The sequence below is a fragment of the Cupressus sempervirens genome, chromosome 2 (genome assembly GCF_028749045.1).
Source record: "Cupressus sempervirens isolate cs-2001-9-10 chromosome 2, ASM2874904v1, whole genome shotgun sequence".
Classification (NCBI taxonomy): Eukaryota; Viridiplantae; Streptophyta; class Pinopsida; order Cupressales; family Cupressaceae; genus Cupressus; species Cupressus sempervirens.
Window position 1 is genome coordinate 119,750,112 of NC_143119.1, and position 27,559 is coordinate 119,777,670.

Genomic DNA, 27,559 nt, shown 5'->3' on the forward strand with positions numbered 1-27,559 from the left:
ATAATCCCAAACCTAAAATATCCAATATATCTATCAATGTGCAAAATTTCAAAAATATGAATAGAATATACTTGAAGTAGAATGTGAAAAAATAACCAAGGTCATTGGAAAGAGAACATAACAAGCTTTCCAATGATATAAAGTTTTCCCAAAATGGAGATTGAATGCTCAAGACATGTCTCCCAAAGCACAAACATGAATCCCTAATTTTGATAGTAGAAAAAACCATTAAAAAAGTATCAAAACTCAAAAATACCTGTACTACTATGACGGGCTTGGATGCACTTTCTAATGATATCTCATTTGCAAAAATTGGAGTTTGTATGCACAAGATGCAAGTAAAAAACCACAGGTAGGTCCAAATAGAGCTAGAAGGGCTAATAAGAGGGTGAGTGATACAATGCCAACATCGTCATTTCTTGAGATTAAATGTGATGGTCAAATGGTTGTCACCATAAAAAAACACTAGATGGTGGAAAAAATGTTAGAAACGAGCATCACATATTGGGAAAAATCCATGAACTGCCAAACAACAAGAAAAATGCATATGGAGGCGCATGAAATTGTCTTAAAATTGTCTAAACCACCTTTGAGCCGACAAAACCACCCGTTAATGGTAAAGTTGTCTTTCAACATAAAAAATCATTAAAAACACCACAAAACTAATGTAAGAAGTAGGAAACCACTAGAAAAGTCGAAAACTACCAAATAACACCCAAAAAAAAAAAAGTGGCATGAGTTGGCGCTATGTGGCCCCAAGGATAGGTAGAGGTGCATGAGCGATGCCCACAAATTTTGTAGCTCCCATGAATGGGTGGTACAAGGTGGGTCACATGACAACATAGAAGGTCGTGGTTAGAGCCATGATTTGTACAGGAGAGCACACACATATATTGTCATTGGTGGGAAAGCTCTAAGGAAGGTAGGCAATACAAGGTTTGTGTAGTGTAGTCTAGTGCTGTAGATACAGGAGCCTGTCACCTGTGGGTCCCCTTAAAAATTGCTCACCAGTGGGTCCCCTTAAAAATTACTCACCCTTTGCTCTCAAAGCGTGTGCTTCTTCCTCTAAAAAAACACATGCACCACTAAATTGTTTTAAAAAATAACCATGTGCCAGCGCTTTAAAAAATATGAAAGAGTTTTTTTTTGGGGAATAAATAATGAAATTATTGCCTCAAAAATCGTGCCCAAGGCTATACGACCTTGGGCCAATTTTTTTGCCTAAGATTTTAATTGGGTCCAAACTAGACATATTTTATATGAAAATGAAGGTTTTCAGGCGCTGTGAATCCAACCATGAGGTTCATTTGGGCCCAAAGTGCTATAAAAAGGCTCATCTTCAACTATAATAATAAAAAACCTTTGAAACCATCAAACCCTTAAATCTCCAAAATCCTTCAAAACTAGAACAAGCTACGATAGGTCAAAGCTCCGATACCATGTAAAAGTTGAGAAATACAACTTCACATAACCCAAATAACACTTGCATGCAAAATAACTTGTCACAAGGAAGAATGGAGCAAAAGACAAGAAGATGGCTCTACAAATAGAAAAGATTTGTTGTTCAAATAATGGAATTGGATTACAAAATACAAAGGATCAATCTTTATAAGTAGAGATCATGAAACCTTGAAGAAACCCTAAAGGGAAAATATTTAACAATTAATATAATTATTAAATGTGATAATGCATAAAGTGAAAGCTTAAGAAGGCATAAAAGGTAACTTAATAGAACAATTATGTAAAACCTTTTACTATAATGTCCATCCAAGTCCACCTTCGCATTCTCTTCATCTTTCACTTCCTCTTCCTTGTCCACGTTTGCATCTAATAGGTTAAGTAGGTCTACCATAAAGTTCAAATTCATTTCCTCCTACACTTTGGGCCAATATAAAGCCAAATTTAATGTGATCTCTTTCTCCTTCTAGCTCAAAAATATTGCTCTCATAATGAGTGTGGCTGGTTCTCAAATCCTAGGCGGTAGTGAACATGCTGGAGATAATGTTGAACTGTTCCATTTTTACTTCCGTAAGATCAGACTTGAGCACAAGCTTAGGTTCTTCATTATTGTATCCTTTTGAAACAAGAACTTTCATCTCAACAAAAGAGAATTGTAGCCGACATAACTTGTAAGAGGATCATGAGAAAACAGGGTGGCTAAAGAACAAGTGTGTACTTTATTTATAACCATTTTGTTTATCTATTGAAGTTGGTTACTCATGTTGTACTTCACCACATCATAACAAGGCATGTTTTATACCAAGTTCAAAAATAAGTCCCATTACAAAATTGTGCCAAGATTGCCTCATTAAATGCAAAGTAACATCAGGACGCCACATAATCAATGGTTGTCAACATGGGGTATATGTAATCTACTCCTAAAGAAGACCACTAAAAAATATTTAAACTTAAGGAAAAATAAATAAATTCACAAGACTTTTATAGCATTCACAAATTCAACAAGTGACGTAAGCGTCATAGTTCCTGCCATTTGAATTTTTAGTTTAAACAAAGTAGTAGCAGCAATATTCCCATTCAAACATTGATAATTACATGAGACGGTCTATGGTGAATCTTGATGTGAGTGACTTACTATTAAATATAAATTTGAATCTATTAAATTGGAGGGGTGCGAGAAAAAGAATAAAATAAGATATTTGGTGAGTAAGCAAGAGAGGAGGAAGAGAGATTTGATGAGGAGATGACATACGGTAAATATGAAGATAGGAAGAGTTGGGAATAGAGAGAGAAGTAGAATCCATGTCAACATTAACTAATATATGGTCAAATGGATTTAAATTTTTAGTTAGATTGGAAAATTCAAAGATGCATTAATTAATAAGAAGTCATCTCAGCTACTAGACCATATTAGGAACTCATTGACAAATGCAATATTTCACAAACAAACAAAAAGGAAAAAACACAGTGGGACAAAATTTGTAACTGCTCCGATTTCTATACCAAATTTATGCCAGTTTTCAATGTACAGGCCTTTCATCAAAACAGTTCATGCTCAACCTTTTGAAGAGTTTTCTAATTAATATGTCATTGCACCCATCTTAAACTTTAAAGTTAACATCAATTGATATATCTTTTAACTTCTACTCATCTGAATCAATGACTATCCAAAGCCCAATTATCTTGAAAACCTATGGCAGTTCCTTCCAATAGCTCAACTCTTTCATAGGCTGTAGTGTAGGTTGAAGGTATAATAATTCTTTTACCAATGATGATCTGTCCTGACAGCTTTGCCTGTCTTCCTAACTGCTATCTTGGACTAGATTGACTCTCATTTTGTTGCATTGACCACCCATGAAGGCTAGGTGGGATTTCTTTGAGCGTTGCACCTTTTTACTTGCATTGTTGATTTAAATGTCCAAAAATAATTAAAATAATTGTTTATTCTTCCTACTGTGACAGCTGTAATAAGATTAACAAAATATCATCAAAAAAATGAATCAACTCCCTCCTCAAGACCAAAACCTTCCTTCACAAAGCTTATAGAAGCTTGGAAATGTGTTTGTATGGATTACAGAGGGTATGGCTTCTCCACAATAGGCAGCGGGTAAGCTTGCGTAAGGCTAAAAAAGCTTTCATAACATAAATCACCCTTTTTAATTAGTCTTTAATGCCTCTCTAAATGGTATGGCCTCTTGGGAACATCAAGGTCTACAGCTGGGAATAATATAATATTTATCATTCCTTATTTAACTATTTCCTTGAATGCATGTATTGCAGTTATTCCTTAAAACTTTAACAAATATTAAAAAGACAATTTTATTATTGCCTACAAGTTTCAATAAATTTTAACTCCGAAATTCAAAACCTGCAACTAATTATATACCCATACTTACTGTCTCCCATTCCGTAGTTTAGTTTAGAAGAACTTGTGGCATCTTGCCAAAAGTGCATGTGTTATCCATGCTACACGTTTTGGATAGTGTTTTAAACGTGGCAGGTCAATTAATTCACAACATAGATACAACCTTATATTAGTTTAAAAAAACAAGTAGAGAGGAGAAAGAAACAGAGTTTGCAGAAGAGGTATGGACAGATGAATTTCATGTAGAAAAGTATAGATTGAAGACTCTAGAGGAAATTTAGAATATCGGTGGACTGGGGTTCTTGAAGGTTGCAGTTGCAAATGCCCTGGTAGTCTGTATGCAAAATGTGGAAGCAATTAAGGGGGAAGCCATTCATTTTTGTTCTGCACCGATATGGTGCTCTCGGGTCTTTCGGGCAAGCTGGAAGCTTCAGGAAAAAAAGAACACCCCTTTTGCATGGATTTGGTGGTGGATTTGTTGGGGGAGGATTATTTTTTTGATATAATGTGGTACTGCATTAAGATCATGAATGCAGAGTGGATTTTGTCGACGAAAACCTTTGCCTCTGTGTTTGGGATCTATGTGAAGGCGGGGTTCAGATTGACGAGACCATCATGACATTCGAGGTAATATAAAAAAATTGCTTTCTATAAACAAAGCATAAAAAACATAAAGCAAAGAGTTAATCCAAATAAAAGGGTAACTGTATACCTTGATATTTTCGAATCCCCTCTTCTTTTCTGAATCAATAACAATGTCGAACACAACATCTGGCGGCATTTCCAACTTGAACAATAGCCTTCAAATTGTAGAGAGTGCCTTTAGGGGTACTGCAGGCTCGTCAGAATTTAAAATTCCTCATGGATCCGATGTCGTATGAAGGGCCTATCAGATTTCCAGGGATTTTTATCTTTGTTATGGTTCTGTTATGCTTCAGAACAGTGCGGGCACAGGACCAGGGACAATCACGGGCCAAATGACGAGCCTGTCCAAGATGATGTTGATGCTGCCGTTGAATTGAAGATGAATGATTTTAATAGTACTCTATCGGTGGCTTCATCCTCTTGGGCAATTGTAGAGTTTTTCGCATACTGGTGAGCCAATTTCCTATTTCTGTCTCTTTGCCAAAGTTTACATACATATTTGGAGCAACTGTATTAAGCTACTATTTTTTTTGGTACTGTAAATTACCTTTTTATTTTTTGGTATTACAAGGCCATCTAAAAGTGTAGTGAAGGATATGACATCGAGAGGATGACGTTGAGATAAGGCTGAATGGAATTCATCCCAGGCCTTGTTTGTGTTTCCAGATTTGGGCAGTAATGTGTTGATTGAAGTGCAGAGATATGGCGGTGGATATGATTTTAATGAGAAGAAAAGATTTCATAAATCCCTAGATGGCAATGTGGTGAAATTGTGGTGGTGCTCAGAATTGCAAGCTGAATGTTTATTAATGCACATTTAATGCAGAATTTTTCGTTTGATTTTTTGTCTGGAAAAAATAATTTTCACCTTGCCTTTTTGGATATGACCCAATCAGAGCTCCAATAAATAGCTTTATACTAATTTTAAAAACATATAAAACGATCAACTTAAAATAACAAACTTTAGAAATGAATTAATTATAAATTTTGATTGGCTAGAATAATTGATTTAATGCGCTCGAACGAAAGCATAAGTATTCCTGTACGGCAGGAACTAAAAAACGATATTACCGCTTGGCTACGAGCATTTGTTTATTTTCAGGCCCGTTAAAGTTGTTAAGGCAGATGAGAATCAACAAAAAGCTTTTACATAGACGTCAAATTTAAACGGTCGAGGAAGCAACTTGGTATAGCTGCACAAATGCAAAGGCGACGGTAAAGCTGAGAACAGTTTCAATGGTGTACTTTCGATTCCCGATACGAGACGAAACTTATATATAATTGCCTACCAGAGGACATGAACACAGTTCGCGTATACCTTTCGAGCCGTACTAGATGGAATGGCATCCTCCGCCATTCTGCATTTACTCCATTCGCACAAAACCCTTGTAAAATCCTCACTAATCATACTGTTTTTCATAGTTTCTCCGCCATTTTATGCCGAAACAAAACCCCACAGCTCAATCCATAGCCGAAGGGCACTGGTAGAAGAACACCACGCCAATGCCGTCGACGTCACAAGCTCCGGTGCCAATTCCTCAGAATGCAGCAGCGCCAGCATCAGGGGGCCGCTCTTCAATTACGCTTCTCTGCACTACTGCTACCTCAAGGGCTTTACGCCATTGTCGGTGACGATTCTGGTCGGCGTTGTTGTTCTGCAGTTCTATGTTCTGGCGGCGGCCGCGGAGCTCCATTTCTCGCGCGTGGTCTCGCGCTTGGCCGCGTTGCTGCGGCTGTCGCCGAGCATGGGAGGGGTTACAGTTCTGGCGCTTGGAAATGGTGCTCCGGATCTTTTCGCTTCCATGGCGGCTCTGCGTTCAGACAATGCACGAATCGGGCTGGGGGCCATACTTAGCGCCGGCGCCTTCGTCTCCGCCTTCGTTGTCGGCAATGTTGCGCTTACCGCCGCGCCTTTCTCCGTTAAGCCCTTCCCATTCGTGAGAGATGTATTCTTCTACTTAACGGCCGCCACCACGCTTTTTTATATGTACCTCACCGGCGTCATTTTCCTCTGGCAGGCCGTCGGGCTCGTTTTCTTCTACTTTTTCTTTGTTGCCGTGGTTTTCTGGACGGATCGCGTGGAGGAAAATGGCGGTGGTGGTGATTCTGCAGTGGAGATGAGTGGAGGAGGGTTTGATTGTGCAACTAGTATTGATGAGGGTTTTGACAGGCCACCGAATTGGAAGAAGGTGATGGCGAATGAGGTTTCGTTGCAGGCGGATTTGGCAGAGGAGACCAAGGCCGGAAGTCCCAGTTCTTGTTGGATTTGCTGCAACTTGGGAAAGGTATGCTTTTGTGGAGAAAAATTTAAAATATCAGGACCGATTTTTCTGGAGTATAGTAGTCAAGTTTGTTTTGTTCTGTACTTTTAAAGCAGTTTTCTTTCAAATTAAATCATCTGAAAGGAGTGCTAAGTTTGACCAGTTATAGTAATTTGGTATTTTAGTATAGTGAAAGAAATTATAATATTAGTATTTTAGTAATGTGAAAGAAATTATAATATTAGAACTGATTTTTCTAGAGTCAAGCTTGTTTTGGTCTGCATTAGTTAAGCAGTTTTCTTTCAGATTAAATAATTTCAAACGAGTGCTAAGTTTGACCCAGTAATAGTAATTTAGTGTATTGAGCCTTAATATTGTTAAGGAATTTTCTTTCAGCTTCGAAGAAAAATGATAAAATGTAACCAAGCTCTCTTAGCTTCAAATTTAAAGAAACTGATAAAATGAAAACTTCAGGGAATGACTCTCACAGGGTTCAAATCCCGCTGGCAAGAGACCTGCATTCTCAGAGAACCCACTGTGGTTGAAGTCGTGCTGGGTTTAGTTATGGTTGGATTTGATCTCAAGGTGACTTTGACAAAACAGATTTGCTCTCATTGCGCAACCTCAAACCCAAACTGGGGATGAAACATTGCAATCACCTTGCATGATGCTCCTTAATGAAAACCTGTCAGATCACTAGCCTATATTGTAATATTTTGGATTCTCTTTCTGCTAGTCCCGGTAACAATCATGACCTTTCTGGTAATCATTAATCCTTAGTTCATATTCAACTAGGGAAATAACGCAACAATAATAAATATGTTTGAGACATTTTTGACCTTTTCAGCCCTAGAGGGGTTTCATCCTCAAGTTGTTTTGTCGGGGGTTCATATTCCACAATGGAAATAATAAAACAATAATAAATATGTCGTCCCCAAAAAACCTCTTTCACCTCGCTAAATTCTCTTAAATAGAATCTTGCTCCAGCAATCGCCATTCTTCTAATGCTGCTGGAAAAATAAACTTAAATTTTAACTCCATCAATTAATTTGAGGGCTGCCTCTAATCTTCTGTGATTTCATTTATTTGGAATCTTTTTGCCTGATAAGTAGGAGATAATTTCCACAACAAGTCAAACTGTGATATTGCTATTAGGATTTAACTGTGTGATTTTGAGTCAGACTCATTGACCCATGTTTCATGAGTAGTGATTCAACATGCATCCATCTCTCATTAGAATAAATGGGACACTTGGCACTCATTGGATCTAGCTGATTCTCGCAGGGGTGAAGCACTGGGACTTCCCGGGAGGTCACCCATCCTAGCACTACTCCAGCCTGAGCACCCTTAACTACGGAGTTTCCACCATGGTTAAACCCAAAGCTTGCAACTGCATTTGCAAAACCTTCACCAAGTGTTGTGCCTTATGAACGATTCATTAGAAAGCCCCTTAAGCTCATCAATTGATAAGTAGGAGATAATTTCCACAGCAAGTCAAATTGTGATATTGCTATCAGAATTTAACTATGTGATTTTGAGTCAAACTCATTGACCCATGTTTCATGAGTAGTGATTCAACATGAATCCATCTCTCATGAGAATAAATGGAACACATGGCCCTCATTGGATCTAGGAGACTTCTTGGGAGGTCACCCATCCGAGTACTACTCCAGCCTGAGTGCACTTAAACTATGGTGTTTCCTCCATGGTTAAAACCAAAGCTTGCAACCCCATTTACAAAACCTTCACCAAGTGTTGTGCCTTATGAACCATTCATTAGAAAGCCTCTTAAGCTCATCAATTGATAAGTAGGAGATAATTTCCACAACAAGTCAAATCCTAATATTGCTATCAGGATTTAACAGTGTGATTTTGAGTCAAACTCATTCACCCATGTTTCATCAGTAGCAATTCAACATGAATCCATCTCTCATGAGAATAAATGGAACACTTGGTACTCATTGGATCTAGGTATTGCTCACAAGGGTGAAGCATCGGGACTTCCCAGGAGGTCACCCATCCCACTACTACTACATCTTGAGTGCGCTTAACTATGAAGTTTCCTCCATGGTTAAACTCAAAGCTTGCAACCCCATTTGCAAAACCTTCACCAAGTGTTGTGCCTTATGAACCATTCATTAGAAAGCCCCTTAAGCTCATCAATTGATAAGTAGGAGATAATTTCCACAACAAGTTAAATTGTGATATTGCTGTCAGGATTTAATTGTGTGATTTTGAGTCAAACTCATTGACCCATGTTGGTGAAGGTTTTGCAAATGGGGTTGCAAGCTTTGGGTTTAACCATGGGGGAAACTCCGTAGTTAAGCGCACTTAGGTTGGAGTAGTATTGGGATGGGTGACCTCCTGGGAAGTCCCTGTGCTTCACCCCTGTGAGCATCACCTAGATCCAATGAGTGCCAAGTGTTCCATTTATTCTCATGAGAGATGGATTCATGTTGAATCATTACTCGTGAAACATGGTCAATGAGTTTGACTCAAAATCACACATTTAAATCCTAATAGCAATATCACAATTTGATTTGCTGTGGAAATTATCTCCTACTTATTAATTGATGAGCTTAAGGGGCTTTGTAATGAATGGTTCATAAGGCACAATATTTGGTGAAGGTTTTGCAAATGGGGTTGCAAGCTTTGGGTTTAACCATGGAGGAAACTGCGTAGTTAAGCGTGCTCAGGCTGGAGTAGTATTGGGATGGGTTGCCTCCAAGTCCCGGTGCTTCATCCCTGTGAGCATCACCTAGATCCAATGAGTGCCAAGTGTTCCATTTATTCTCATCAGAGGTGGGTTCATTTCTCATTAGAGATGGGTTCATGTTGAATCACTACTCATGAAACATGGGTCAATGAGTTTGATTCAAAATCACACAATTAAATCTTGATAGCAATATCACAATTTGACTTGCTGTGGAAGTTATCTCCTACTTATCAATTGATGAGCTTAAGGAGCTTTCTAATGAATGGTCCAGAAGGCACAACACTTGGTGAAGGTTTTGCAAATGGGGTTGCAAGCTTTGGGTTTAACCATGGAGGAAACTCCGTAGTTAAGTGCGCTCAGGTTGGAGTAGTACTGGGATGGGTGACCTCTCCGGAAGTCCTAGTGCTTCACCCCTATGAGCATCACCTAGATCCAAGGAGTGCCAAGTGTTCCATTTATTCTCATGAGAGATGGATTCATGTTGAATCACTACTCATGGAACATGGGTCAATGAGTTTGACTTGATAGCAATATCATAATTTGACTTGCTGTGAAAATTATCTCCTACTTATCAATTGATGAGCTTAAGGAATGAATGGTTTGTAAGGCACAACACTTGGTGAAGGTTTTGCAAATGAGGTTGCAAGCTTTGGGTTTAACCATGGAGGAAACTCCGTAGTTAAGTGCGCTCAGGTTGGAGTAGTATTAGGATGGGTGACCTCCCGGGAAGTCCCGGTGCTTCACCCCTGTGAGCATCACCTAGATCCAATGAGTGCCAAGTGTTCCATTTATTCTCATGAGAGATGGATTCATGTTGAATCACTTCTCATGAAACATGGGTCAATGAGTTTGACTCAAAATCACATAGTTAAATCTTGATAGCAATATCACAATTTGACTTGCTGTGGAAATTATCTCCTACTTATCAATTGATGAGCTTAAGGGGCTTGCTAATGAATGGTTCATAAGGCACAACACTTGGTGAAGGTTTTGCAAATGAGGTTGCAAGCTTTGGGTTTAACCATGGAGGAAATTGTGTAGTTAAGCGTGCTCAGGCTGGAGTAGTACTAGGATGGGTGATCTCCCAAGAAGTCCCGGTGCTTCACCCTTGTGAGCATCACCTAGATCCAATGAGTGCCAAGTGTTCCATTTATTCTCACGAGAGATGGAGTCATGTTGAATCACTACTCATGAAACATGGGTCAATGAGTTCGACTCAAAATCACACAGTTAAATCCTGATAGCAATATCACAATCTTTTTGTTCATTAATGCTGATGTGATTTGTGTCATTTAACATCTCTAATTCCTTTGGCAACTACTAAATTTAGTGGTAGTTTCTAAAAAGTAACCCTTCTTCGTCCTTTAGGGGCTCGTAAATGGGGCTTTCTTCAATTGCCTTTACAAATTTATAATTTAATAATTTAGTTTGGGTTTATCGAGGGCATTATATGCCATTTCCCATTTTTTCATAATGTCCATTTTTCATTGATCTCCATGAACCAAAGATGCAATTGAAACTTTTTAGTTTGACCAATCAATTACCATATAGAGCATAGTAACATGAGGATGCACCCCTCGCCCCCCCATTTCCCGGAGACGGGGACTCCGTTCCCTCGTCCTCAACAACACCACCTCCACTGAGGATGGGGGGATGTCTTGGTGTTGACTATTTGCCGATTTGACTATTTATGTTCAATGTTCCAATTCAATGCAACATTCTAGTATTTACTTTTTCACATCTTTATATCTTATAGTGCAATACATCTTTTCATAACTAGCATTTTAAGTACCATATGTATAGGATATACAACACCCCGTACCCCATTGCTGTCCCCCCACCGCCCCCAAATTAAGGCCCCTTTGTCCCTAGGTCCCAGAAATTTGTCCCCTTGTTCCATCGTCCCCTAGGGCCGTGTAACTATGATATAGACAGTACCATGTACGGTGGAATGGAGGACATCACTATCCCAGTGTTCATAGTATCATAAAAACAGAGAGCAGTTTGGAGAGGCAAATTACACCGGTCCCTCTAAACCTAAGCACATTTACCTCTTTGTATGAGAGTTGATTTCACTCAATACATCCTTAATATCCTCATCACAACAGCAATGGGAAACATTGATTCTAGCCTGAGGTCAGGGCTTTACTTGGAGACACTTGGCTATGTCCTCCATCACATGCTGCAGCCTACACATGTTTTCTTTCAGCTCATGGAAATGCTCTAAGGGAAAATTAGAGAAAGCCTCTCCTTGAGTCTCTGATCCTTCATGTCATCATCTTTCATGCAAGTTCTTGTTGCCATGGACAACATTGAAGCACAAACTAAAGATTGCAGTGTTAAAAACATTTGCCCTTGCAATTGATTGGCTAGGGTCTAGTAGAACATTTCTCCTTGTAACTGATTTTGAGGAACTATGTAACTCAAAAGAAAGAGAAAATGGCTATGTTCCTAATTTGGGCTTAGGTTTGGTGGTTTGGTTATTTAGTTTTTCTTGTATTTGGTATGGCTGGATATTCCAATAGTGAGCACTAGGTCATGGGTTCCAATCTTGGTTACCCATGATGCAGGGGAGGTGACTTATGCTGCCTCTATATTGTGCCCCAACAGTACACTCTTGCAATTGTAATTGGTTTAGGTTCCAATTTTTCTTTACCCATGGCTTGGGTGTTAGGCAACTTGTACTGCCCCAGGGCATCAATGGTAATTGTAATTGGTTTGGGTTCCAATTTTTCTTTACCCATGGCTTGGGTGGAAGGCAACTTGTACTGCCCCAGGGCATCAATGGTGTCCATTCTTTGAATTTTGAGCTGGAAATGAGATTTTCTAAGCCTGCTTCCGTGTCTTTGGGAGAGGAAGTGGATACAAATTTTCCTCAAAAAATACAGATGGAACAGAATCATGACCAAAAATTACTCCCAACAATAATTTCACTCTAAAGTATTGATATTTCAAAATTTCTCCTATTTCCTCCCTCAATTTAAAGGAGTCAAGTAGTATTAGGGCCCACAACCTATTACGCCCAACTCTGGACCAGCTAATATATAATTCATAACAAATGCTTCCCAAATGAATACAAATATCCTTTGTACAGTTGTAGATTCCATCTCGAATTCACCCCTTTTTTTAGAGAACTAGGTTTTCATCCAGTTCTACTATCAAACTCCTGAAGCTTTGTGTTTGCAGAAGTTATAAATAATTGATCGGATCCAAAAACATCAGCAATCCATCCATCAGTAGGAACCCCCTTATAATGGTCTCTAGAAAGTATCTAGAAGATAGGCTGACTTAGAGATATAGTTAATAAATATTAAGTGACATGATAATTTATTATTATTTTATTGTTAATAAAATTAATTAATTTTAAGTCATCATTTGAAAAATTTATACTTTTTTGACAACTTTAACAATTAATTTAATAGATTGTCATTTAAAAACTTGGGGACGTTACAAGGTCGAGTTATTTTTACCATAGCTATCAATAACAAAGAGTATATGTTGTCTATTGACTGAAATTTAGAATGGAACAATCTTTTGCTGCTGCAATATTTGAATTCAAAGATTTGGCAACATTGACAACTAGTACAATGTTCTTGTTTCATTTGCTAGTCAATGGAAGCTATTCTAAAAAATGCAGTGTTCCACTGAGTTTCAGGATAGGGGGGTTTGGCTTTAGGGGCGGGGAATGAAGGGCCTAAGCTCAGGGACAGTGGGGGGTGGTGCTGATATACATACATCACTTGAAAAAGTAGTTATGGAAATTAAATTTCAAATGAAACTATGGCAAATTAGTAAAATAGTGCATTTGCATATACTAAATAGTAAGATATGAATTGTATGTTTCAAATATGTCAAATTTGACTGCTGGTTATGACTGATATTATATGGACCGTGATACTGTCTTTCATCAATCTATATGAAACCCTTGTACATTTAAATCAGCCATATATGAAAATGGAATTGGATAATAAATTGTTGGATACATATGACAGTCACAATAAACATGGAAACACCAACATAGAAACCTCAGTTCTGGGGTAACATAATCAGCAATAATGTATGCAATAACAACTATAAACCCTCATAAATTGCCCATATTAGGCTTTCAAATGATCTGAAAATGTACTTCAATCAGCAATAGGTTGCATGCGGATACTTAGGATATGGGTGCAGGTATGGGTCCGTCTATTTTTCAAATTACAGGACGGGAGTACTTGGTATGCCATTTAAAAAAGATCAATTTTAATATTTTTAGAAAATCTGAAAATATGAGTCCTGACATTTCAAACCAAGAACAGGGATGAAGTTTGCAGATATAATATATTGTTTTCAGTTTCAAATCTGCAATATGTTTGTAATAATAGATATGCGAAATATTTAGATGCATAACAGAGAAGGCAATCTTTAAACATGAACGAGACAATCATAAAACATACAATGGCATATTACAAATGATCATACAATGGCATATTATAAATGATAAACTTCTGACTTGAACAGTCATAATATTTATTAGTTTTCTATTAATCAGTGCTGTATAGAAGTTCAAACTGATTACATATTGATTTAAGCTTGATAAACAAGAAGCTGATAAACAAACAAAAATCATACATCTAAATCTAGTGTCTAGCCTTATATGCCTTGATCGTCCCCAATAAGGTCCTGAACTATGATGCTGTCCAAATAGTCATGCTCAAGTTCCTTTGTTGGTAGAATAACAAGGGGTAAGTTAGTAAGGCCGTCTACTGCAACCTCTCTATCCGTCCACAAAGACAGAAACTTCTCCATCGGGCAGAATTTGGTCCCATTTTGTGAAGGGCCTTCATTGTATCTAGGATCTGCATGAGAGAGAAGATGAAGTGAGCTTTGAATTTACAACAGATTCTCTGCTTTTTTGACGCCAATCAGTTCCTTTTAGTGAATGAATGAACCCGTAAGTACTACAGTTTCTCTCACAAGATGAGCTAGCTATTTGTGAGTGCAATGTAGCAGCTTCACCTCCATTGTTCCACCACCACTGTAGGATCTTTCTTTACCTTCACATCATATAAAGCTTCCATAGAACCAAAATCACCTTGCCCATGTGAAAACTTATTCCATTGACTCCTCAAAATTGAAGCATCCTCACCTCAACCATAACTCCTTTCTTACTGCAGCCCAAAATCCTTTTATTACCTCTATATCTTGATATGGATGTGTATATCATACTATTTAGGATCAAGAGCATATGTAACACAATGAAGAGGTGTGTTAAGCTTAGTCCATCTTCCATTTAACTTCTCCTATATCAAAGGATATAGGGAAAGATCTTTTGTATTAGTTATTGTGTTGACTCTTTCACACGTGGAGACTGTTGCGTCATAGATTTCTCCCAAACATGCCTTATCTGAATCTGCAAATCTGATCAGCTCACATATGGGTGTAATAAACTCCACACCAAATTTTAAATCATCCCAAAAATGCTCATCAAGAACCATACCGCTCACATCAAATGCAGTATCTAATGTAGATTAGATCCGCTATGGAAGTATGCTGATCGTGTTGACAGACTTCAACATATTTCCATAAAAGATACAACTGTTGCTTTCCTCTGCCCAACATTCTATATGGAAAAATGAAAAATATTACACCATTAGTTTCAAACAAGAAACTCAATTGAGAGCATATTGTACTTAACTATTTTTTGATTATGCAAAGAAAATAATTAAATGGCTTTGTATTTGCATACTAATCAGAAATATGTGTTTTTATTGAAATTCAGCAGTGTCTGAATTTTAGAAAAGTGCATTCATGTAAAATTAATTAAAATTAAATATGAATATATCAATATAGTTTTGTGCTGTTGGATATAATTTTTTAGTTATTAATATTATTTTCTATTTAATAATACAAATTAAAAAATAACATTATAAACTATAAAGCATAGCTTAAAAATTAATTGTTTGATAATATTTTTTAAAGTTTTATTTTCAAATAATAATTAATAAATAATAATAATTTAATTAAAAAAAAAATCTGTATCGTAACTTACATTCATAATCCTATAAGTTATATTATAATGAATGTAAGTTCTGATATGAATTTTCAATTAATATATACTATTTAATCAATATACAACATAATATAACTATACAATATACAAATTGAAGCATTTATTTTACAATGAATCAATGTATTTCTAATTTTGAAATGCGAATGATGCAATATTATTGTATTTAGAAGCACAAATGCAAATGGTGGAAATAATTTTTTTTGTACAATTGAATGGTAGTCGGATTGAAAGTTGAAACCTACCTCTGTGCTCTAAAAATTGTTTTCGGTCTTTGGAACATCGAAAAGTTGAAAACCCTTTTTGTCTTTTTGAATGACCAAAACCCTTTCAGTTGTCTTTGCAATTGACGAATGACTTAATTTTGAAAACCCTTTAAATCTTTGTCATTGTTGAATGCCTAAAATCTTGTTATCTCTGGGCAAACAATAAAAATCTGTGTATACTGTTTTACTTTAATCTTACGCATTTCACCTTAGGTGTGCGTCTACGGTTGACATTTAGGGTTTTGTGGTCGCAATTTCCTAGTGCGAGAATTTTCTTCACTTTTGCCCTTTTTTTGAACAACGTTGAAATCAATGTATTTCTAATTTTGAAATGCGAATGATGTAGTATTATTGTATTTAGAAGCATAAATGCAAATGGTGGAAATAAGAAATTGTGTACAATTGAATGGTAGTCAGATTTAAAGTTGAAACCTACCTCTGTGCTCTAAAAATTGTTTTTTGTCTTTGGAACATCAAAAAGTTGAAAACCCTTTTTGTCTTTTTGAATGACGAAAACCCTTTCATTTGTCTTTGCAATCGACGAATGACTTAATTTTGGAAACCCTTTTTATCTTTGTCATTGTCAAATGCCTAAAATCTTGTTATCTCTGGGTAAACAATAAAAACCTGTGTATACGGTTTTACTTTAACCTTATGCGTTTCACCTTAGGTGTGCATCTATGGTTGACATTTAGGGTTTTGTGGTCACAATTTCCTAGTGCAAGAATTTTCTTCACTTTTACCTCTTTTTTTTTAACAATGTTGATGTGGTGTAATGAAGTCATGGATACATACCTCAACAAGTACTTGGTAGTCAGTATGCATCCCAACGGTTTGGGTACGGTACTTGTGCAACTAATATATATATATATATATATATGTGTGTGTGTGTGTGTGTGTGTGTGTGTGTGTGTGTGTGTGTGTGTATAAGGATAAACAACAATAAAGAAGAATAAAATAAGTGCAAAAGACACAAGATACTTATCCTGGGAAAACCCTTCCACTTGAAGGGTAAAACCCAACAACATTAGAAAATATCTTTTTTATTGATAATAAAGTGATTGAGTACAATGCTTTCCACTAAATACAATATATATAAAGAATTGAGAAACTCTTCATCTCACAAAACAAGGTCTCTTCAATTTCTAGAAATAGTTCCTTTCATATTTCCAAATGCATGCCTCTTTGCATGACGCATGACACGTCTTCTTCATATAATATTATCTTCAATAAATATCTTAATTATCTTCTCTAGTTGTAAATACAATATATTTGTATTATCTCTTTTTCAACATATAGCAAAATTAGACAAATAAGGGTCACCCTGCTCTACGACACTTTCAACGAAACAACCATTATTTATAGTGTTACCCCGGCGCGGGGGTGCGGGGGGACGTCGGGACGAGTTTCGGGTGCGGGAAAAAAATAGCCTCAATTTGGAGACGACGGGTAGACGGTGGGGGTGCGGCGGTGGGGGGGTAGGGGAGGAGGGGGAGTGGAGGGAGGGGGTTGCATAGTATATATATAATATATATGAGTGAAAATGCTAATTATGAAATGATACTTCAATATATTATATAACATTAACATACCAAATATAGTTGAATACAATGAACACAAAAAATTGAAATGTGATTCACAAACCATAAGTTCAAACTTGAAACTTGAAACCTCATAACTATTAGTCTATTACTAATGACCATTTAACAAATTAACTTAGCTCAAGTTGCAAGATTCAAAATTCATTCTTCAAATATGATTCTATGAATATCATATATCATAAAGATGCTCATGATGACAATGAGCCGAATAGCATGAAACAGTGAAATAATAATAATGTATCATAGCCATATCAAAGTGAGTACCCAAGAAGCACTCGGGAAGCACCCAGGAAGCACCCCATGAGCACCTAGGAAGTACCCGCGCACCCTGGAAGCACCCAAGCACCGCGTCCCCCCTTGGGTGCTTGACAGGTGCGGCGGGGGTGCGGCAGCGGGAAAACTCCCGATGGGGGTACTCAGGTGCGTGACGCACCTGCACCGGGTCTTATGCGCACCGTGTGCGTCGGGGTTTTGACCCGGGTGTGCGCACTCGGGTTACACTGATTATTTAACCAACTCACAAACATGTTAGTGAACTTTATGTAGGGTGTCATTGCTTAAAAAAATTCCTTTTAGAGAAGCTAAGAAACATTTAGGCACCATTTTACAATACATCAAAAATATAACATCATAGATAGAACTGTACTGTAGACGTCATCTATCAGATCTGATGCCCTAGACCTCCTAGCGAACGAATTAGATATTAAATTTTTTTTTTTTTGTCAGAAAATGGCCTTTATAATTTGGAAACAGAGAAGCGCCAAGAATTAACAGTTGTGGTGCCATGTCAACATAATCTCACAGATTAAAGATTAAACTCGTAAGGAAAATCATGAGGTTTAATAAAAATGATACTCCATATTTAGTAGAAATATTTAAAGCAACTTGGTGGGTTTAGCAAATTGCTGAACACTCCTCTTCAGGGATTGTGACGGGCCATGATTGACCAACTTCTTTAGACATTTGATGCATCTTGAACATCCTTCCTGTTTCCAAAATCTTCTTGCGAATTATCTGCACGATGTTTAAGAAGTCGACATTTGATTCTTTGATGCCATTGCTGTATGTGATGGTGCTCGTCCATTCGTCCGTTGACGACAACCTGGCAGTGGGGTTGGAGTGTTTGGCCTTGAGGAAGCTGCACCATGCTAGGATTTTTAAGCATGGAGACAGCTCTCAGATCAAATGCATGGAATTCGATCTTTAGTTTTCACAGAAACTTCAACATTTTACCTCCCTTGTTCTGCTTGCTGCCCAGTTTCGATTCCTCCCACAGACTGAGAGTTGAAAAGTCATGAATGACTTTCACAATGTCCACTGAACGACCACTTACAAGAATTTCTTTCAACACATGAAAAATAAAAACATTATTCTCAAATTCGTTTTTGTGTGTATGTGATCCAGTTTCGAAGGTCTACACCTTCTAAAAGGCCATTATCCAAATTTCAAACCTCCTGAGATTAAGCCGACAGACAATTAACAAATTTTTGATTGTTTTTGAAGCTGTTGATCCACAAGCTGGTGCAGATATTAATGCCTTCTTTATCTAAGGAACAAGGTTCTTCAGAATCAAAAGTATATTCCTGTTCCTGTTCCTATTCTCATAAGCATAAACCTTGTGACAATTATCTCTTCCTTCAAATGTGGAGGTTGTATAACTCTGCAAGAGATCTAATGAGATATTCAAAGACCTTTGTAACAAATTCTTGCTAGCTCTGTAAATGTCTATGAATCCCAAGCAAATGCACAGAGCCCAGATGGTGCATCTAGCTAGCCAAAAAGCTTGAGCCTAAATATCAATATTTTCATTCAAAACTTACGAAGCATGAAATGCCATAATATTATAGAAAATTACCACTGATTCTTAGTTATGTAAAAACCCCCAAAAAACTTTGGCCTAATATTCACTACTGATCACTGTATCGAAACATAAAAGATCCAATGCAGAGAAGCTACAAAATTAAACACTCTCTTTATTGCTGATATATAACTACACTTTGATGCTATGTTAATGTTTTGCCCATAAAATAAGGATAAACAACAATAAAGAAGAACAAAACCCTTCCATTTGAAGGAAAAAACCTTTTATATTTCCAAGTGCATGCCTCTTTGGATGACGCATGCCACATGTCTTCATATAATATTATCTCAAATAAATATCTTAATTATCTTCTCCAGTTGTAAACTATATGATTGGCGTGCAAATATTAAAAAAAGACTTTAAAAAAATACATGTCTCAGATGGTGTTGACAAGAGAGTTTCAAATACTTGAGGGCGGTTGGGCCTCTTGGAAATGCTTGGATGTCTTGGTGGTGGTGGCGCAGCAGGGGGATGCCTTGTCTCCGTCGTAGAGATGTCCCCATCTCCAAAACATGATGATCATAGATGGAATACATCCCCAAGTTTCACAGATTTTTCTGTAGGACTCTGGGATTTTCAAATCAGTAAGTTAAACTCTCTGGGATTTTCAAATCAGTAAGTTAAACTATGAACTAGATGGGTCTTGACCTTGTCAAGTTCGGGATAATTAATCATACCCTCCTTATAAAACATCTTTAAAGGAAAAACTGAGTCTAAAATACAAATGCCAAATCAATAACTAATGTGTAAATAAAATGTAGTTTGCAAAATTTCGTTATCCAAGTGATGAACTTTGGGGTTTTTAACTTAATAAGGAGGTTCAATCAAGTTATATCCTCATTCAATGGAACCCCAAAATAACCTAGTGTTGTCTCCTCCTCATCAACCTTGGTCCACACTTTGAGGATCAACATCCCACCAAAAGTTAGAGTCTACCTTTACTTTTTGAGTCTGATGATCCTGAAGTGGAAGAGCACTATGCATGATCACTAGCTTCTCTGCTCATCTAGAGGTAAGTCTTTTCCTTTTGAGGGAGTTGATAAGGGCATTTGTAGACCAATTCCTTTCTACAACAAAGGAATTGGCAACTTGTGCAAGTGGGGGAGAGACAATCACCTTTAATTGTTCTGTATCTTTCGCATGCCATCCCCACCACACAATAGGATCTTTTTGTGCCAATATCACTATTCAACATTGCTTGTGGTTTACTTAATGAGGCCACAAAAGTTTGTGAAGTCAAGGAGTTGTGTGTGAAGTATGGAAACTTACTTGAAAAGATCTTATCAATGCCTTGTAAGAACCCATCTAATACCTTTGGGTTATTACATGGAGGCACTCTTCCATCCATTTTTGCACACTGTTTGGGATTTGGAGTGTAAGGTTGCATATGAAGTGGGGTATTCATTATGTTCTACCTCCTTGTCACAATGGGCCTAATGTGCTGCTCATATAATCCCAAAGTAGGATTCCTAGTGAAATTTGGTTACTTCATCTTCCCTAGCATATTGTCAAATTCTCATATATCTCTTCAAGACTAGGAAATGACAGAGCAAAGATATCTGCAAAATGCAATCAAAAAGTTGAAAGAATTATAAATTTTAATTCAATATGGAAATCATCAATCTAAAGATTAACATTTAATTTTAATTTGTAAATAAAATCAATAACTTACCTCATTGTGGTACACTAACTATTATGAGGTAATTGGTAAAATACTTGCTTTATATTAACATAGATTGAAAGGTCAATATATACAAAAGAACAAGACGATGTTTCTTTAGGAAACAATCGTAAAGAATAGAAACATTCTATTTTAGAGAAAGCAAAAAACGAAAGCAAATTAAAGCTTAAGATATTTACAATAGATAACCATTAACTAATAATATATGACTTATCTATTTATTGTAATGCCCTCCCTTAATGGTTAATCTATCTAACACACCAAGCTGTCCTTTGAATTTGACAAACTTATTAGGACCAAGACGCTTGGTGAGAATGTTTGTAGTTTGATCTGTGGTAGGAACATACTGCAAATCTATAGTCTTGTCTTCAACCAGCTGTCGTATGTAATGATAGTGAACATCCACATGCTTGATTCGTTCATGGAAGATTGGATTCCGTGCTAACTTGATAACGCCTTCGTTATCAACAAACAGAGTAGTCGGACCGGCTGGTGACATCTGCATACCCCCAAGCATCCGACGAAGCCAAACAACTTCACATCCTGCTTTAACAGTCCCTTTGTATTCAGCCTCTGTAGAAGAGAGAGAAACTGCCTATTGCTTCTTGCTGGTCCATGTGACTGCACCGTATCCCAAACTGAACACATATTCAGATGTTGACTTTTTATCATCAACAGAGCCTGTCCAATCTAAATCTATGAACCCACTAAGTTTAGGATTAGAACTTCGAGAGTACAGAAGTCCATAATTTGAAGTGCCCTTCACATAATGAAGCACACGCTTTGCTGCTATCCAATGATCAGCCTTAGGAGCTGTCATAAAGCGTGAAATATAGCTGACTGCGAAGTTGATATCATGCCTAGTAGTAGAGAGGTAGATGAGGCTGCCTACTAGTTGCCTGTATGTAGTATCATCAATGGAAGGAGAACCATACTTTGCTGACAACTTGAGACCTTTCTCCATAGGTGTAGATGTAGGTTTGCAATCTTGCATTCGGAATTTGTCTAACAGGGCCCTGACATATTTGGATTGAGAGATGAATATACCAGAAGACTGTTGCCAAACTTCAACACTTAAGGAATAATGCATGAGCCCAAGGTCAGTCATATCAAAAGACTGGCATAAATTCTGTTTGATTCCCTGAATCAAAGATGCTGAATTGCCAGTGATGATCAAATCATCCACATAAATAACCAAAAGGATGATATCACTGTCAGTAGTCTTGATGTACAGATTTGAGTTTGAGGAACTCTTCTTAAAGCCTTGACCACTGAGGTACTTATCAATCTTGATGTACCATGCCTGAGGGGCCTGCTTCAAGCCCCTAGATAGCTTTTACTAATCTGAGAACCTGATGGTCTTTACCAACAACCTTGAAACCAGGAGGTTGCGTCATGTAGACCTCTTCACGAAGATCACCATTCAGGAAAGCACTCTTGACATCTATCTGATGGACCTTCCAACCAAACTGTGCTGCCATGGCTAGGACTAATGTGATGGTGCTCATCTTTGCAGTAAGAGCAAAGGTCTCCTTGTAATCAATGCCCTGACGCTGAGAAAAGCCCTTAGCCACTAAATGAGCTTTGTACTTATCCAAAGTACCCTCTGATTTGTATTTGATTTTGTAGACCCATTTGTAGCCAATGGGTTTCTTCCCTGGTGGAAGATTAGAAAGGACCCAGGTGTTGTTCTTCAGTAGGCTTTGGTGTTCAGATGTCATGGTTTGTTCCCACTCTGGAATTCCTTTAGTCTCAAAATATGTTTGAGGTTCAAACACACTGTGAATGTTGGCCATGAGAGAAGTTAACAGAACTTGTAGTTTTCCTCTTTTTCCGAGCAGTTCTCCCATCAATGAGGTCATCATCACGAAGATTAGCAAGTGTCTTAGCCCATCACTTAGGTCGGATAGGAGAATGACCAATAGTAGTACTAGGAGATGCTTGATCAGCAGGATCCTTATCAAAAGAAGCTAGATCAAACTCAGGTGAAGCATCTACAAAGCGAGGTGATCTTGCAGGAGAAGCCAGAGGAGTCTGTACAAGTATCACTGGAATAATTGGAGCTGCAGGAGCTATTGGAGCCCTCCCATCAGGTGGACCTAATGGAAGCCGAACTCCCAAATCGTGAGCCATCATAGGCTGGTCTGGTGGATTAGGAACAGGAGAAACAAGCATGAATGGTCCTCGCTGCTCATGGAATACTACATCATGACTGTAGATGAGACGAGATGTCTCAACATCGATTAGGCAGTAGGCTTTGTGAAGACTGCTATATCCAACAAGCATTAGTTTCTGACTCTTGGCATCCAACTTGGTGCGTGAAGCATTAAGGACCCAAACAAAAGCAAGAGAGCCAAAAACCTTCAGGTGATTGATTTTGGGCTTGCGACCTGATCAGGCCTCTTCTGGAGTTTTACTTTGACTGTCACTATGGGTGATCGGTTCAACAGATAAACTGCAATGTTAACTGCTTCTGCCCAAAACTGCTTCGCAACATGTCTGTGTTCAAACATGGAACGAGCCATCTCAGTGATTGTCCTATTCTGATGTTCAACTACACTGTTCTTTTGTGGCATGTGGGGTGTGGTTAACTGGCATTTGATGCCATGTGTATCCAAGAATTTGGAGAAAGCATTAGAGCAAAATTACTCCCACTGTTTGATCTAAGAGTAATAATAGATTTCCCAGATTGTTTTTCAACTAAGGGTTTAAACTTCTGAAATTCAGTAAATGCATCTGATTTTTTTTTAAGGAAATACACCCACATTTTTCTACTGAAATCATCAACAAACAACAGAAAATACCTGGACCCAAGAACAGACGGAGTGGCCATAGGGCCGTAGATATCGACATGAACAAATTGAAGTACCTGAGAAGCTCCCCAAGAATCGCCACTGGTGAAAGGTGTGCAATGTTGCTTCCCAGCCTGACATGCATCACAAACTCCAAGCTGTTGAGTCTGAATCTCTGGCAATCCAAGAACAAGCTCATTCGGAGCAAGTTGTGAGAGATAATGCACATTTAAGTGCCCATATCGCTGATGCAAAAGTGTGTTGACAGAAGATTGCCAAGCACCCATAGCTAAGTCCTGAGAGTCACCATAATCAGTAAGTCTGAAAAGACTATGATCCTCAAGACCTCATGCAACAATAGACTTAGTTGCCCGATCAGTGATAGTGCATTGATGTGAACTGAAGGAGATAGTGCATTGATGTGAACTGAAGGTGACTGCCAAGTGTGGAGAATGTTGCAGCAGCTGACTCACTGAGAATAGATTTAGTTCCATCCCTGGAACGTAGTACACATCAAGGAATATGAGATTCCTCCCAACAGACTGAATCTGAATGTTGCCTTTATTGGCAATCATGTACTCTTCTTTGCCACTAAAAATAACAGAATCTGAATAAGGTTGGTAGTCAGTAAACTAGTCTCTGCGGTGAGTGAAATGTCGAGAGGCACCTGAATCAATGTACCAGGCATACAACTTCACATGATTTGCAGGTCTTTTAGCCATGAAGGCGTAAAAGGCAGATTCCGCTTGCTCAGTGTTCTTTGCATTGTTCACTTTGGGTTGCGAACCTGACCGCTTAGATTGTGCAATTGAGCGTTCTCGATATTCAACCTTCATGTGACCAAACTTGTGGCAGTAGTTGCATTGAATGTTCTTCTTTTTGGAACCATTTGAAGCTGGAGCAGAAAACTTTTGCTGAGATGGTTGCTAAAGCTTGCCTTTATTCTTCTGAAAGGATTTCGCAATAAAAGCTTGCTTTGTGGAGGTGGAATTGGAGCTGCTATCGAATTGTTGTTTTCACCGATCTTGTTGAAGTAGTAGGGTGCAAAGATCAGTGAACTTCAGATCAACACCAGTAGATGTGATGTTGAGAGTCTCGATAAAATGCTCATAGGATTTTGGTAAACTCCGAAGAGTGATAACCACAATATCCTCTTCCTCCATCTTGCGATTGATGGCAAGTAACTGATCATGAATTTTTTGAATCTGATTCAGGTGTGCTTGGAGTGAGGTGCGCTCATCCATGACAATAGAAAACAGAGTGTTTTTCAAAAAAAAGGCTCTACTCTTGTCGGAAGTCTCATGAAGACCTTTGAGATGTCTCCAAATTTCGGTAGCTGTCTTGCCTGATGGAATCTGAGAAAGCTGATCATTAGCCACGGATAATTTGAGAAGCATCACTACCTCTCAATTGTTCAGATCCCATGTATCTTGATCAGGACCTGGAGAAGTCCGACGCTTTGTAACACCCAGAACAAGCTGATCGGTATTCCGATATTCGAAAATTGTGATGATGTGTTGCTTCCAGGGCCATAATTGCGATCATTGAATTTGGAGTTATGCTCAAGCAGAATATTTGTCAGAGATGCCATGGCATGTTTTTCAATGAAAAATTGTGAACATCTGTGAAGGCATGTTCTTCGAGACAAAAATCTGGAAGACCCTAAAGAATCAGAGTGACCTAGAAGTGAGCTCAAAAAACCCAGAAGGAATATGCTGTTGGTTTTTGTATCCGCTGGCTCGAAAATTGAGGCATGAAAAACGAGACACCCAGAAAAAACGGATGACAACCCAGTTGATCTCTCCAAAAACAAGAAAAATTTCGGACTCCAAAAATTTTTCCGACCCTAATTTTTGGCAAGCATTAACCCCATGGTATGCAATACGCAAAATGTGTGACTTCACCCTTGTATAGCTGCCCCTAAACTCATCATTACAAACATGACATTCCTACACTCTAGTCCCTCCTAATTTTTTTTCTTTACATCATGTTAAAAAATAAAATCCACTACCATAGCATTGGACACTGAAAAATTGGTAAAAAGAAAAGAATGTCTCAGTGATAATAACATGAAGCCAGTAATTATATCTTTTAAAGAAAATTGCAGCAGGTCATACTCCAAAATACTTCCTGAAGAAATTTAGGACAGATGTAAATATGAGGAGAAGCTTTTGGAAGCTATGATTCCATTAACAGAGAAATGATTGTAAAACTGCAGTGGCACCATTTGTACAAGTCCCTTGCTATTAAAAGAGAAACAGCAAGATATGGCAATGTTTCTTTATAATTTTTTTGCTTGTAAAATGTGAGGGAAAACAGTCTGTTTAAAAACGATAAAATAATCTAAAAGAGACATTTTTCTGCATGAGTACTGTCAGATTCATTATGGGTCTGTTCATTGCAGGTGCTGACACCCAGGTCATATATCCTCTTTTCATGCAAGACCTAGATTCAGAGTGGGTATCAACCGGAGCTGGATCTGGGCATGTCCCTTGATGAATGGGCAACTTAGGTTTTTGTACTGTTTAATTTGAGTAGAATGCTTCTTGATTTTTTTGTTTGATTTGTATTAAACATTCACAGGTTTTCCAGAAGCATTTTGCTCAATTCTCATGAACTGGGAAAACCTAACGTTCGTCTAGTTATTTTTTAATTCTGTAAGTTCCCTTTTTAACATTTCAAGCTGCTGACATCCTCATTAGTAGTTTTCTTAATATGTGTTTTGAGGTGGTGATATTCTGAATTTTGATTGTTGTGGCCTTTTTGCTTTAAAAATTCATTTTCATTCAGTTTATTTTGCTTATTTGATCTTGGTCTATAGCATTTGAAATTAAAAAAGTAATCCATATTTGCATCTCCTATAAAAAACACCCTATTTGTACCAAGTGCAGAGAAGCTGTGAAAACTGCACATTATTGTTGTCCCTGCCTTCTCTGCTTACCTTTAAGGATATCCGTCTCTGACATATCAGCCATTGCTTTGTAAACTTTATCATTGATTTTTACATGGTATACTATTTATATTTTGAGATACAAGGTTGGCTGATATGATGTTTTTTCTTTTGTACCAGTTTACTCAATTGTGGGAGCTGCCAGTTAAGTTGGTGCTGAAGCTTTTAATTCCATCTATATGTACATCAGAATGGAGCCGATTTTACTCATCAGCCAACATTGTATTATGTCCACTTGCATTGTTGTACTTTTGTAGCTCGTTTGTCCCTTTGGACTATCCTTTGGTGTTTATAATACCAAAATTCCCTTTCCCTTTGTGGATTGTGGTTCTAGCACAAAGTAGTTGTATAGGATTGACACATTATTTAATTGTTGATGAACCACCAGATGGAGAGCAGATATTATCAATAGTGGTGGCATTTGTGATGAGTGTTTGTTCAATCTCGTTTGTAGCTGGAGAGCTTCTAGGTTGCTTGGCAGCACTTGGTATCATATTAAAGTTGCCACCAGCTTTATTGGGTTTAACCGTGTTGGCATGGGGGAATTCTGTGGGGGATCTAGTGGCAGATGTTGCAGTTGCAAAGGCTGGACAGCCAGCCATGGCAATGGCTGGTTGTTACGCAGGACCAATGTTTAACATGCTTATTGGCTTTGGGCTTGCACTTGTGATTTGCACAGCCCACACCTATCCTTCTGGCTATTATCTTCGCTTTCATGTTAGTATTGTTGTTGCATTTTGTTTTTTATTCATGAGCTTGCTTGGCTCACTACTAGTTATCACTTGGTCAAGATTTCAAGTCACTCGTTTGTGGGGATTTTGCCTCATCACTTTGTACATTATCTTTGTTGTTGTAAGTTTAATGATTGCGAAAATGATATGATAAAGCACTCCTACCTACTTTTAATTAGTTCA

At 37.8% G+C, this 27,559-nt stretch overlaps 1 protein-coding gene across 1 annotated transcript; it reads left to right on the plus strand.

Annotated features, from left to right (window-relative positions):
• Positions 1–5,562: 5,562 nt before the first annotated feature.
• Positions 5,563–27,559, plus strand: CAX11 (cation exchanger 11). Its single transcript, XM_089812855.1, has 2 exons — positions 5,563–6,753; positions 26,766–27,559. Exons 1-2 carry the CDS (start codon positions 5,809–5,811, stop codon positions 27,525–27,527), a joined length of 1,707 nt encoding a protein of 568 aa, XP_089668981.1. The 5' UTR covers positions 5,563–5,808; the 3' UTR covers positions 27,528–27,559.